This window comes from Oculina patagonica, chromosome 1 (assembly GCF_052425735.1).
Source record: "Oculina patagonica isolate OP01 chromosome 1, crgOcupat, whole genome shotgun sequence".
Lineage (NCBI taxonomy): Eukaryota > Metazoa > Cnidaria > Anthozoa > Scleractinia > Oculinidae > Oculina > Oculina patagonica.
The window spans coordinates 10,490,277-10,504,613 of record NC_135758.1 but is presented as its reverse complement, the minus strand read 5'-3'; the positions used below and the strand labels follow the sequence as shown (position 1 = coordinate 10,504,613).

Below are 14,337 nucleotides of genomic sequence, written 5' to 3'. Positions count from 1 at the left end.
AACGAAACAATAACTTCCGTCATGAAACAAAACAGGGTGAGCTTTAAAATTCACTGTTATCTACAATCACAAAGCACTATTCTTGCTGTTATCTACCAGCCAACAGCTAGTAGCAAAAACGTTCTAGTAGGTGCGCTTGGTGTGCTGCCGTGAATCTTCTCAGGGTAAGAAAATATTGTTACATTTCTTTCACGGCATATTTACAGTTTTCTTACTTTCTAATCGATTGTCTTGTTTTTTTGGTTGCTTGCTTTCTTGCTTGCTTTCCCGTTTGCTCAGTTCTCGCTCGCTCGCTTGTTTGCATTGCTTAACGCTTGCTTGGTCGCTCCGGATTTTTCTTTCATTTCATTATTATCAAACAAACTTGCAGAAAAAGCTTTGGTCCAGCAATTTATTTCAATTTTATGGTATTGATGTAACAGCACAACTAAATTCCTGGACCCATAGTTTCTTTCTTTCTAATTATAACGCTGTTATAACGCCAAAGAGGAAACAACTCGCATTCAGATTTGTAGAGCCAACTTAAAACCTAGCGACTTTTATGTCGTTTTCATGTCTCGCGCAGTTCAGATTAATTGTAACTGCAGAACAGAATAAGCTATTTTCTTGTTAGGATAAAATTACACCTTCATGCGATAATGTATATGCGATTACAGACTGTGCTAAAATTAGTCTTATGTAAATTTTTAAATTAGTATTATAAAGACAAAAAGGTTCGTGACCCGCGTGGTCTGGAGAAAGTCCATTTTGAAGCTGTGAGTTTTTTTTTTTCTCTCCCTTTCTTTTTTGTGTGAAAAAAAAAAAAAAAAAAAAAAAAAAAAAAAAAAAACCCCCCCCCATTTTTTTTTTTTTTTTTTTTTTTTTTTTCAGTTTGCATCCTTAGGCAATATGCGTCGTTTTTTTTAGCTCACCTGTCAATGTTTGAGCTGTGAATAAATACTTCGACCCGTGTTTGACATATTACACCGACTTGTTCCGCGTCATAGCTTAATTTAGATCGCACGAAAAGGAATCAAAATAACTATGTAGAAAGTGTCATTAGATTCCACTTGGGTGTTTGATTGTTTTTATTCACATTATTACTACTGACTCACTTTTGTATTCAGTCATTCTTCCTTTCATTTAACCCCCTACAAAAACTAAAACCACCATCCGTCCGTCCGTCCGTCCGTCCGTTCTTTCGCTCGTTCGTTATTTTGTTCGTTCTTTCGTTCGTTTTTTTCCCCAAAAACTCTCTCCCCCCCGTTCGTTAGTTAGTTCGTTCGTTCGTTAGTTAGTTCGTTCGTTCGTTAGTTAGTTCGTTCGTTCGTTAGTTCGTTCGTTCGTTCGTTAGTTAGTTCGTTCGTTAGTTTGTTGGCTCGTTCGTTCTTTCTTTGTTCTTTTTTTTTTTTCGCTCGTTCGTTTGCTTGATCGCTCGCTTGCTCGCACGTTCTTTCGTTTTTTGCATCCGTTCGCTCGTTTTAAACACGTTGAAACAGCAAGCGGAAATAGATCATTTCTCGCGGGCTCCTGACGTGAAGTATATATATAGAATTTCAAAAGCTCTCATCTTGACACGTTTAGCAATACGAAAACAGAAACACTGCTTTAAGAACGTAACATGATTCCATCTTTGTTTGTTTCTTGTTTTAGAATGGGGTCCTCTACAAGTTGTAATGATGTTCCTCCACCAGATAATCAGTAAGGACTTAGTTAAAATGTTACGCAACCCGTTCTATATTAAAGGTTATTGTTCATTATCATCAATCCTTATCGCGCCATTGGACGCATAAGGCCTCAAAGGTTATTGTTACCTGCTTATATTACTATATTTTGTTTCAATGTTGAATTAGGGCATCCAAGAGCGATGGCTACGAAGATGAAGAACCTCCAACAGACGACGAGTAAGAAATTGTTTTAGACAAAAGTAAATAGGCGTATGAATAAAACATTTGCTATAGTTGTTATTATTTATTGGTTTATTTATTTAGTCTGCCTGTTTTTGTCCGTTCATGTGACAATTTAAGTTGTTTTTTAATATAAGCTTAAAACTTATCTTCATCAAAAACTTGTTAGCGATTTTTAATTTTTATTACTTTAAATGCTTATTTTCAATTGTTAAAGATTTATACAGCTTAATTAAGTGAGTTTTTTTTTTTCTAAAGATTTAGTTATTCTATTGTTATTTCGGTAGTGTTTTTCTTAAATAAGCGCTAAGAGCAGGTCTGGATAGGCGGTATACATAAATACCTTTTTATTATTTATTTATTTATTTATTTTAATTATTTATTTATTTATTTATTTATTTATTATTCTTTCTTTGTCATTATATTTAGAACGTCTGCGTCTCCTGGCCATGACGACTGCGAAGACCGTGTTTCTCTTAAACATAATGAGGTAAGAAAAGCTTTTCCCCTTTCTTACCCCCTTACCGCCGCGACCTCTAATCGACGTTATCCTCGGCGCCGATAAAAAACATTTGTTGTAAAAAATCCCTTATTTGAATTTAACACGGGCTCCAGTACTAGTTATAATGCGCGCATGCTCTGCCATTCATCTATGGCCGATGCCGCGTATCGTTTTCAAATTTACCCGGGTTAGTGTGGACGGTGAACATTTTGAAAACGATACAAAAACGATAGTGTGGACGGAAAACATTTTAGCGGCGTTTTCAAATTTCTCCGTTTTCAAATATACCCGGGTCAGTATGGATGGGGCCTAATGACTTGAATCATAAACAAACGATGTTTTTCATCGATGACGTGTTCAGACATATCAAAAGGACGTTGAAAATCAGCCGCGTCGACGTAGGTGTGGAAGTACCGCCCAAACGTCTATGTGCTCTCAGTTGGTTTTCAAGGCACACTGTAGAAGGTGTTTTGGGATGAATGTCAAAATACAATCTTTTCCATTTGCATTATTTTAAATTTTCCCGTTTAAGACAAAAGGGCTAATGGCAGAAATAAGATTCATCAGGGCAAAGAGAGTTTTAAGTAGTGGATATATCGAGTTTTAGGTTTGCAGACGAGTTTTGCCCATTCCTCCAATCCTTGAATGCAAAAAGAAAATATTAAAACTACAATATGGGGATGTGTTTGGAAATTGTTTCCTCTAGCCTACAAGAATTAAGAAATGAGAGTAGTATTTTTCCTTTGACCTAGTTGGCCGATAATATTCCAGAGATTGCAGACCTGCTGCTGCCAATACATAACCCACTGGAGCATGTAAACTGGGAACACCTTCGCAAGGAGGACCAGAAAAGATTCAAAGAAACGCAGAATAACGAGAACGAGAATGGGAATCCTCAAACAACCAACAACAAAGTCAAAGCTCCAACCTCAGCGATGTCGCGATCATGACCAGCTAGCTGGGAAAGGGAAGGCTGACATTCTTACCTGCCGACCTTGCACATTACGAATCGTAGAAACTAACTATTAATACATAACCTGACTTATCCCCAGGCGTCTTTATACAGCGCAGAGAGAGATTGGTACTGAGAAAGTGAGTGCAATGTGATATTGGTCCCATCATCCCTTGCTCCCCCACCTCGTGCGCTTCTCCCCTTTGATTTGCCGCGAGCAGTATGAAGACGACTGGGGACAAGTCAGATACATAACTATGTAGTTTTAGATACAAAACGACAATCTTGAATAAAACAAACATGTCTCGGCAAAACGTCTGCCTTGTCCATCAATCCACAACTTCAACTTTTTTTTTTCTATTTTTATTCCTTTTCTCATTAGCATTTACTAGCTGTATGTCTTCGAAATTAATTTGCACATCCTGGAAATCAAAAGTCAAACTGGTAAAATTGATATACACTGTATTCTATCCACCAATTATAGCTAATTATTAGTAAACCATTTTTCATCCACAACGAAACAGCGAGGCGAAGGGTCTTGGTGGTTCTTTGCCGTTATATAAATATATCACCTTCATAAGAGGCGACTGGGAATGTAAGGCATATAGTTAAGTATTAAAAGGGCCTTTCAAAATATTTCGAACCACCGAACAGGCCATTCATTTAAGTAATTTAAAGGGTTATTAAAGTGAAATAATTAAGGAAAGAACCGCTAAGACTCTTTTGTATGTCTCCTTTTTCTATCAAAGGTATATATATATATATATATATATAGAAAAGGTTACCTTTCCTGTCAAAAAAATGGTATATGAAAGGGTGAGGGTTTGCAAAGCTTCTAAATATATAAAGACATTCGATGATCAAAGCCGATATCTGTATCAGGAGTAGGGTCTTTTGTTAGCATTGTAAAACACAGTAACAGATTGTGGATAGAGTGGTGAAGCTACCTGAACAACAACAACAACAACAACAACAACAACAACACAAATCTTTATTTAAACAATCAAATTATTTACAATATTTTTCACCTCCCGCAATTAGCCTAGCTATTCGAGGCGGGAGGTGAAGAAGAAAATGAAGAAGAAAAAAAATAAAATAAATAAATAAATACATAAATAAATTTACAAAAAGGTAATACCTTATCTTAAGAAAAGAATAGTAAATATATTCAGTATATTGCAGTGAGGGTCGAGTTTGCACAGTTTGCCCCAGATGGTTTTTTGAAGTTATTTAGTACACCTTGACCTTTAAATCATAATGTACTAAGGAGTTTACACCCAGGTGTAAAACGGCACGATGTTTAGAGAAATCTATATCCATGTTCGACGATTTGGAACAAAAAAATAACTAATTCAGCCACAAAAGTGGGTTTATCTCCAAATGTTTATTTATTTAGGAATACACTGCATTCCTTGGCGTATTAAGTTAAAAATATGAAAGAAGGTCATTTCCATTAGCTGGCTAGCATCCCGAACTTAGAAACATGTTTTGGATCACGTTGCGGCCCCGACGATAACCAGAGAGCTGTTGGAAGTTTCCGTCCGATTGAAGAAACTAGAAAACGGCAGTATGACAATGATACAAACATGTAAGAAAAGCTAGTTTTCGGTTCGTTTTTACCTGCATGTTTCTCTGTGTGTAAACCACCGTACGCGCGCGCGCAAAAGAAAATGAGGTTCCCCAGGGGTTTCAGGGAATAAGGGAACAGGGCCATAAACTGTTTGGGAACATGGGAACTAAAATAAAACAAAACTGGGAACACGGGAACAAAAGTACATTTTGGGGAACAGGGAACACAAATATCGAAGAAATATTTTTTGGGAACGCGGGGACGCAAGGAAAAATTTGTTAGTAACAAGGGAACATGGACTTCCCTGGGATGCCCTGAAAATCACTTCGCACGAGGAGACAAGTTGCGTTGCACGAAAAGTGATTTTCTCGAGAGCGCCCACTTGACCTACCCAGTGTCAACTCTGTTATTGGTATGAAGGCAAACAAATAACATTATAACTAATTGATTTGTATTGATGCATGCTGCAACGCTCACACAACAGTAGAGCAGATGAAAATTGGTGCTAAATCCAATCCTGTATTCAACAAGCCAGCTCAGTAAGAAGAGTCTAACTCGTAAAAGCTGACTTTGTTGGCATTTTCCAATATGAAGCTTTTGACGACCAGGGCAACAAAAAATATATTTTTTAATACGTACTCGCAATTTTGTTAGCAGGCTTTAGAAGCGTCCAATTAATACATTCTTTATTTTTTTTTTCCACGGTGTCGCCTATGTTAGCTTATGTTGTTGCAGACTGCACGTTCAGGGTCATTGAACTGCTCATTAAACCTTTGTTTTTTTTCATGATGCGGTTTGTAAAAGCTTTCTCAGTTTAGTGGAAAAAATGTGCCCATTGGCTGTCCGTCGTGATTTATGATTGGCAGGATAAAAGTCATCTATAAATTAGAAGTTTGTGGTTGCGTTGTGTTGCGACGAAGCGGATGGACTTTTCCCCGTTCCAGTAGAGAGGTAGGCAATTTATCTTTAAACGTCTCCAAATTGCTGTTTAAGTGTTAAGGATTGAAAGGTGTTTCATTAACTGTGTTCCGGGCAGACGGAAACGAGTTCTTCTACTTTTTTTTTCCGGTCGTTGCGAAAATTGCGCCATCAGCTTTCAAGCGCAATATTGTTCTTTTTGAACTAGATAAGCATAGTCTACTGGGAGAATTTTTACTTTTATGCTTTGAAGAGGATGGTGAAGCAGGGGCGGATCCAGGATTTTTTAAAGGGGGGTGGCTGTTCATAAACTTTTTTGTAGTATCTTGTTTAAGCCTCAGTTTTTTTATGGGGGGGGGGGGGTATCAGGCTTTTAGGCAGGATTTTTAAAGTGGGAGTCCCAATTATTTTGTGCCAAAGACCCATACGTGGGGCCGCATGCTCCATGCCCCAAGGGGGTCGAGGGGTATGCCCCCCAGAACATTTTTAAAAAAGTGAAGCCTCTTAGACGTGATTTCCGTGATTCTGAGCAGCTTTAAACGTCTTTCAATTAAGCTATTAAACCGCTGTTTTCCCCTGGTAATTGACAAAACTACTCTTATCTCAACTTAAAATGTCAGTTTAACATTGAATTATATTTGGGACAGAAACTCTAGTTCTTACGAACAGTGATTGAAATTTGAAGTTGAACTTACGAACTTACACGAAAGAACAGATATGGGTCGTTTTGTTCACCTGACAAGCGTTTTTAGCCTTGCTAAGGGGGCGGATGTTAACAAATATTTCAAGTTTTTTTCCATAGACTAAAAAGTTTATGTAAGCTTACTCCAAAAAATAAATGTGAAATTACACTGGCTGCCTGCTTAACGTATGTACTTGCTGCAAGAGCAAATAGCAACTAGCCTATCAAAAAATTACAACACTTAAAGTATTGCTGTGATTGTACTTTTACTTGCATGCTGAAATACCACTGGTACTACAAGCTTAAATTAATATTACGGCCCACAAGGTAATTGCGAAATGGGAATGACATATATATACTATAGTTGGCAGACTGGGCAAGACTGCCTGGGCCCCAATACCTAGTTTCTGATTTAGACAAGCATCACCATCCGCTGATGCTTCCCATTAATTTTTTTTTCACCTTACCCAGTGTCATTGTCCTTATTTTCTATTTTTATGTGGATTTATTTTTCTTGTGGATCAAGGGGGGTGGCTAGCCACCCAATCCACCCCCCCTGGATCCGCCCCTGTGAAGGGTATTTTCGCAAGTCGCGAAAAGTGAATGCTGCGCTGGAGTTTGTTAGAAAATTTAAAAGTTCAAGTTAAAAATGGGTTCGACTAGTGGAAACAGCTGTGGTGTAAACAAGGGATAAATGCAATCAGAAAATGGTTTTTGTTTGTTAGTTCGTTCTCGATAACAGGATCGGGGAAGTTTCGCAAAAGGTTATTTTATAATGAAAATTATTGCAGTCGCGCTTCAAGATTATACAGTTTGCGTCATTTGATATATCTGGTACATTCTGGAGAGTTATACCAGAAAAAAAAAAAACTACAGTAGAATACCGATTTCTCGAACCCTTTGTTTTATCGAAACTCCCAGTAACTCAAACCAAAACTTGTTTCAATTGGATTATTTTCACTGTTTTTTTATTTCGATCTTTTGAACCCTCGATTATTGGAAAATCTCGCAGACTCCAACCAATTATGGCTCCCATGGGAAAACTCGACCCTCGATAACTCGAATATACGAAAATATAGAAATCAGTAAGTGCCGATTTCAGTTGTATTCGCTCCTAATATTAAAACAGGTTTAATAACACTTCTGTACAAGTTGTATTCTCTATTTTTTGACATGTTTTGGTATACGTAAAAGCTGTTTGCTGTTCGTGGTCTATTGCATGCTGTATTGCAAGACTCCTTGAAGAAGTCTGCGCTAGTAAAAAAAAAAAAAACAGGGTTAAAGTGCGCATTGTGAAACGTTTTGGTAATTGAAAGTTCCTCGTGCTGCTCCGCTACTTCTACGTCTACGTCTTTTTTAAAGACGTTTCTCGGTTGCAAAATTATCACACATTATTTCCAATAAGGGTTATGTTTTACTGTAGTATATGATATAAATTAAAGCGCTCTACAGAAACAAGACTAGACTCTGTATAGCCTGTTCTGTCCTTTTCCGGATTGTGTTTGTTGTTGTTGTTTCTGTGCGTTTTGTTTTTAAATGAGGATCTCTCTACAACAAAAACGTTATTACTAAAACTGTACTCTATCATGATAAAACAATACGTAGGCAATTGAGCCAACATTTGATTCCACTTTCGATTTCTCGAGCCCATTTTCGTTTCCCTTAGAGGTTCGAGGAATCAGGATTCTACTTTATTGATATAAAACGATTTGCGCTGGGGTGTCTGGAAAACCCGAATAGCGAATTGTGATAGTGTGGGAATTATTTGCAGCTTTATCACTACTCTGCAGCTAATACGCCAGATAATGAAACAAGCAGACAAGCAGACATGATCCGAATACGCTCATGAAGTGGTGCAGCTTACTGGTGCTTATCGCAACTGCAATCAACCAGAGCAGAACAAAATGCTGTTCGAATGCTCTACAAGTAGCACTGACTAATGCTTTTCAGTTGTACATCACCTTAACGCTATATATCGATTATGCCATCACAATGGGAAACAAAATTATCGGCGCTGTTATAATTTCGATTTTACGCGGCTTTGGAGGCAGAAAAACTATGTAAAATATGCACACCCTTCTCATTATCCAAGGCAGCTTGTCCCAAAATAGTTTGGGTCTAAAACAGTAATCGAGGTTTTTTGCAAAAAAAAAAAAAAATAATAAAAAATAATAATAATTTCATTTCGTTAAATCCTCAATTTTCTATGCTTGGTTGAAGTTCAGCTTCGCTTCGTTCACGACATCTGTAGAGAGCGACTTCGTGTAACGTGGCACGCTCAGTCAGTTTTCTTCAATTTCCTACGAATACCTCTTGGGCTTTATGCAACGAAATTCGATTGGGGCCCCGTTGTCGGGGCAACTGGACATTCGCGCATTCACGCACTTACTACAAGTAAAGGCCTCAAGCTAGTTTATTGCACTTAGTAACAAATATTTTTCACATGAAAAGAGCACTGAATCAACTTTTTTTAGAAAAGCAAACTTTTACATAGTAGAGTCAAAAGAATCCTGACCTCGCGTTACGTGCGTCTGCTCATATCGATACAGCTTACAGTGCGATGTACCAAATCCCCAAGACATTACGTTTTACTCTTGTGTCGTTTTCATCAATTATCGACCTATTCGGCAGTTCCTTAACTTCAAATGCTACGTCTCCCCCTTTAGCTAAGATTGCTGAACGGATGTTTCGGAACTCACTTTCCTAAGCGCGAGTCTTGATTTCGAGCATTGAAGGTCACGTTTGTTGATTGCTTAAAACTGGCCATCTTTTATCACCTACTTGAAATTGTCTCAGTGGGGGAAGGGGAATGGGACGAAGGAAGTGTTTTAAATTTCTTGCCACTTGAGGGATTAAAATTACGTGCGTTATAGTGCAAAATAGAATTGCTGTTCAGTTAGAAATGACCAGTACGAGATATGAATTATAGAGTCACGTTATATTTTATGAGTTTTGAAAGTAGAACGAAAACAACTCTCTATCTCTATCTTCAAAGTCTTCATAGGCGATCAAAGTGCCTTTGACCTTTAATACTGACGGTTGTGTATCGAATATCGCATGTCACGCTTCAAAATAACGCGTTCTTGTTGAACACGTTTTTTGTCGGTAGGGCATTGAAGGTCTCGTATGTCGATTGGCTTAAATCTGGTCATCTTTCATCACTTGAAACTGCCCCGATAAGGGAAATGGAATGGGACGGAGGAAATGTTGTATATCTCTTGCCACTTGAGAGATTAAAATTTACGTGCGTTTTCTTTAAGAAATAGAAAACATGTTCCGTGTTTCTATCGAGTTATAGAAACACGAGTGGAAGTTTGGGAGAACGAGAAATGCTGTGGGAACACGAGTCGATAGACGAGTGTTTCCACAGCTTTTTCGAGTTCTCCCAAACTTTCACGAGTGTTTCTATAACTCGATAGAAACACGGAAAACATGTTTTCTATTTCTTTTAGAAAACAGCACAAAGAAAATAACGCACATCAAAGTAATATTTAGCGCTTTATTTAACATCAAAACGTAGATTCCCTTCACCTCGCGGTTTTACGTCATGAACATAATCAACCAATCATAGTAAGGGAGTCGATGAACAGAAATAAATCAACTGTTCAACTTTTGCTTCAAGGCTAAAATCCACCGTTTTTTTGCCAAAGAAACAAAGAAAACAGGCCCCAAAGTTAACGTAATTATGAGAAATAACTAAGCTGATGGTTTAACTGAAGTCCAGCACTGGAAGGAGTCAAGAATTGTGGTTTTATTTCGCTTCATCGAACTAACCGAATGGTTTGACGATCGACACTGCCGATCGAGCTACTCGAACCTTGGAGGTGAAAGTGCATTATTTTTCTGTTAAAAGAAGTTTGACTCGGCATTCTGGACGAATAACTTGTCCTGCTGAGGAGCTGTGAATAGTTTTGAAGTGCTACAAAGCCTAGAATGGAGTGAAGTTGCGCCAATTCATAAACTTCTTTGAAAGGTCAGCCGCTTCGATAATTTCTTTCACAGACAATTTTTGAATGTTTAGCGGGCTCTGTAAACATCTTACTCGCTTGTTTTCAAGTGTGCAAATATTTGTTTAGTCTTAACCTGGTTTTTGTCAGCTGTGACATTAAAATTTGGCACAATTCTTAGTTGTTATTTTTGCATTGCTTATTTCAGCGCCGTGAATATTGATTGCCGTGTCTACGACAACTGTCTGTGTCTCCATCGAGTTATAGAAACACAATTTTTAACCAATCAGCGCACGTATTTACTTTGTGCTATTTTCTAAATATATTTAACTCGACAAGGAATCCTCGCCAAAAAGAACTACTGGGCAATTAGGACGTCAATTAGAAATGACCGGTACGATAGATAAATGAAAGAACCACGTTACATGTTATGAGGTTTAGTAGTACAAGGAAACACCTCTGGTATCTCTACCTTCAAAGTCTTCAAAAGCGATCAAAGCGCCTTAGACCTTTAATACTGACGGCCGAGTATATATAGGTTATTCACCAGCCGGGAGGTCCGTATTGGGCACAGTTTTTCCCAATACGGACCGACCTAGGCTGGTGAATAACGTTTTTATTTTTTTCCCACTTTATTTGTTTTTAAAAGAAACCTAGAAAGATTGTGTCACAAAATCTTTGTTCGTATACGCGCGCTATTTAATTTCAATGTTGAGTCGATCGACGGGTTAGCAAGAGTGTAAAATGCTGTTTGTTATTTAGTTCGAAATAAATTAAATGAACCGTATTTACAGAAAGGTTCAGCATATTAAATTAACACTGAAGGGATTCAATCAAAGAAATTGAAGTAATAAATATATCATAAATGTAAAATCGAGCCAAAGCGTTATCATTGACAAAACTAAACGCCGATTCCGGCTTCCCGATGAATGTTTTGATAAAGAACTCTGTTCGCAGGATGCTAAGTTTGAGAATTTCCCGAAAAAAAAACTATCTGACGGAAAGACAGTTTCGGTATAGCTATACACACTTGTATTTAACGAATTAATAAGCTCTGCGTTAAATCCCAGCATAATTATTTTGAGATAAACAGTGCGAAAGTGAAACTAAATGAAATGCGAAGCTTGGACGTACGGCACAATATTGTCAGAATTATTTTGGCTGTTTTTAATTAACGAATCTCATTTTCTTGAATGATGGCAACTAGTGTTTTGTTTTGGCAAAGAAGTGGCCGATAAAAAGACAGTTTTTACTCAAAATTGAAGTTTAAAACCGGCGCAGCTTATCGTATTAAAATGGCGTGCAAATGATTGCAAAATGCACAAACAACCACAAACTCAACAAACTATCAACTAGAACTTAATTTGTCGATAAACAAAATCAACACTCGCCTTAAGAAGAACTTCGAGGCCTTTATTTCCACTTCTATTCTGTCTTTTCGCATTTACAACAGTTGGTGAGCGGCTATTTCGATTTTGCTGAGCAAATCTTTCATGTGTTCGTTCGTACAACGCTGCAAAATGATTTCGCGCGGAAAGTACACTCGACGATTCATCTCGCAACGGATACCGCCCGCTGTCGAGGGCCGGATTGGAGAATACCGCCCGCTCCCGGAACCAATCAGATCGCAGGATTTGTAGAATACCGCCCGCTCACGAACAAAGAAAAAAATAATATATCGTATTCGGCTGTCACGCTTCAACATAACGCACTTTTCATTTTGTTCGTGGGGATTGAGGTCACGCGTGTTGATTTGCTTAAAACGGTCATCTTTCATCGTCCACTTGAAATTGCCTGGATAGAGGAAGGGGAGTGGGACAGAGGGATTGTTTTGAGTAACTTGGCACTTGAAAAAATTATTTCGTCATGGGCTACTGATTACATGCGTTATGAGTATAATTTCAGAGGTGATTATAAGAATTGAAGCATTTTAATTGGTCGAAAAGCTCAGCTTATGAGACTATAATCACCCCGCGCGAGGTGATTATAGCTTAGAAGGCCTGGTTTCTTAGCCATGCCACCTTTGACATCCAGGCAAGTAAACATGGCCGCTTTTGCTGAATGAAAATTTCTTTGATTTGAAAGAAACCAGTCCAAGACATGGGTTTTTAAAACTTTGAGAATTTTGAAAAATGACTAGCAAGGCTTTTGGACTGAAAATAGTTTCAAGGGATGGTTTTCAAGGCATTAGAAATGATCGTAAACACGTACGGCGGTTTTAACGATCGATGAAACTCAGTCAGATCGATTGAGCAAACTTATTTTAATAGTTCTCTTCTCACCGGAGCTACTTACTTTCGAGAGGATTCGCAAATTCGCTTAGAAGTCATCAACAATCATGCAAAAGTACCGGACATTTGTCTTTCTCATAGTGTTTGTTTTGTTCCGTTTTATTGCTTTAACTTGATAAATTCTGATTGCAATCGATGAATTAAACTGGTTTACACTGTATGCAAGCGAACACTTGTGTTTGCTGTTTTCTTGTTTGCTATCGTTATTTTTTTAGTTCTTGATGATCACATCTAAAAATTATACTAAAACAATTATTCACCTCAGGCTCAGTGATTATTGTTGAATAATCCCCTCGACTTCGTCTGGGGGATTATTCAACAATAATCACTTCGCCTTCGGCGAATAATTGTTAAATAATACCCATACTTACCACTTAAGACACTTTAGGGTTTAAAAATCCGTGCGTTACACGGATTTTGAACGGAACGGGGTAGTTAGAAATGACCAGTATAAGATATAAATGAAAGATACATATTATATTTATGAGTTTTGGTAGAAGAAAGAAAACAGCTCTGACATCTCAACATTCAAAAGTGATCAAGGCAGATTTGACCTTTAACCCTATTCAGACCTTGAGGGGGGGGGGGGGGGGGTTAAGGCCCGCGTTGACTTTGAACGCTTAGAACTTTTTCAAGCTTCAACCAAACGCTGGCAAACTTTGCGAGTTTATCAGGTAGCAATTTAGTAGTACAGGTTGTTGTGTCAGAAACTTGATATCACCATGGCAACGGTATTTTGACAGGCATGTTTTCCCAAATTTGTAATTTTCGTGTTTCTATTAATAAAAATTAACTTAAATGCATTTATTTTACCATTTTCCTTTTTTTAAGCCCAGTTTTATTGATTTTGAGTACTTTGCAGCAATTTTGGGTGGTTTTCTGGGTTTTGGAAAACAATTGAAATCCAAGATTGCGGATCCAAGATGGCGGCTGCTTTGACATCATGATGTAATGACCTTTAACCCTATTCAGACACGTGATGTGACGTCATCATCCCACGTGACGTATACCAAAAGAAAGATATTTGGGCATACTATACACCCTATAAGTTTCATTGTGATTGCTTAAATATTCTGAAAGTTATATTCGGGGCTTTCAAAGCCCCTCCCCCCCCCCCCCCCCTTCCACGGTCCCAAAAGGTCCAAAAAAGTCCGACCTGTTGTGTCCGGCCTGTTGTGCTTTAAACCTGTAAAAATGTAAGTTGATTTTTATTAACAGAAACACGCTAAATTACAAATTTGGGAAAACATGCCTGTCAAAATGCCGTTGCGATTGTGATGTCAAGTTCCTGACACATTATCCAACCCTACCAAATTATTGCCAGATAAATTTTAGGAAAACTCATAAAGTTTGGCAGCGTTTGGTTAAATCTTAAAACATTTATAAGAGTTCAAAGTCAGCGCGGGCCTCAAAAGCCACCCGCCCCAGCTTGAATAGGGTTAAATATAAAAATCTTTAAAATAGTTAATAAATAATGTCTTCGAAAGTGCGTGATACACGTTTTTATTAACAAAATACTTGCGTTTGAGCCATTTTTGAATCTAACAGCTCTCACTTGCACGGCCAGAAAATCGGCCCATTTTTTTCCT

The 14,337-nt window shown here is 37.9% G+C and overlaps 1 protein-coding gene across 1 annotated transcript; it reads left to right on the top strand.

Annotated features, from left to right (window-relative positions):
- The first annotated feature begins 47 nt into the window (after positions 1–47).
- LOC144656569 (uncharacterized) lies at positions 48–3,662 on the top strand. The gene is made up of 5 exons (XM_078516792.1): positions 48–164; positions 1,633–1,680; positions 1,833–1,883; positions 2,316–2,376; positions 3,141–3,662. The coding sequence occupies exons 2-5, from the start codon at positions 1,634–1,636 to the stop codon at positions 3,336–3,338; spliced, it is 357 nt and encodes a 118-aa protein (XP_078372918.1). The 5' UTR covers positions 48–164; position 1,633; the 3' UTR covers positions 3,339–3,662.
- The last annotated feature ends 10,675 nt before the right edge of the window (positions 3,663–14,337 follow it).

What these genes read in the sequence shown, in the direction of transcription:
- LOC144656569 (XM_078516792.1), top strand. Translation starts at nt 1,634, where the DNA reads ATGGGGTCCTCTACAAGTTGTAATGATGTTCCTCCACCAGATAATCA. An exon ending in GTTCCTCCACCAGATAATCA is followed by an intron (nt 1,681 to 1,832) that starts GTAAGGACTTAG and finishes ATGTTGAATTAG; the next exon opens with GGCATCCAAGAGCGATGGCT. An exon ending in TTTCTCTTAAACATAATGAG is followed by an intron (nt 2,377 to 3,140) that starts GTAAGAAAAGCT and finishes CCTTTGACCTAG; the next exon opens with TTGGCCGATAATATTCCAGA.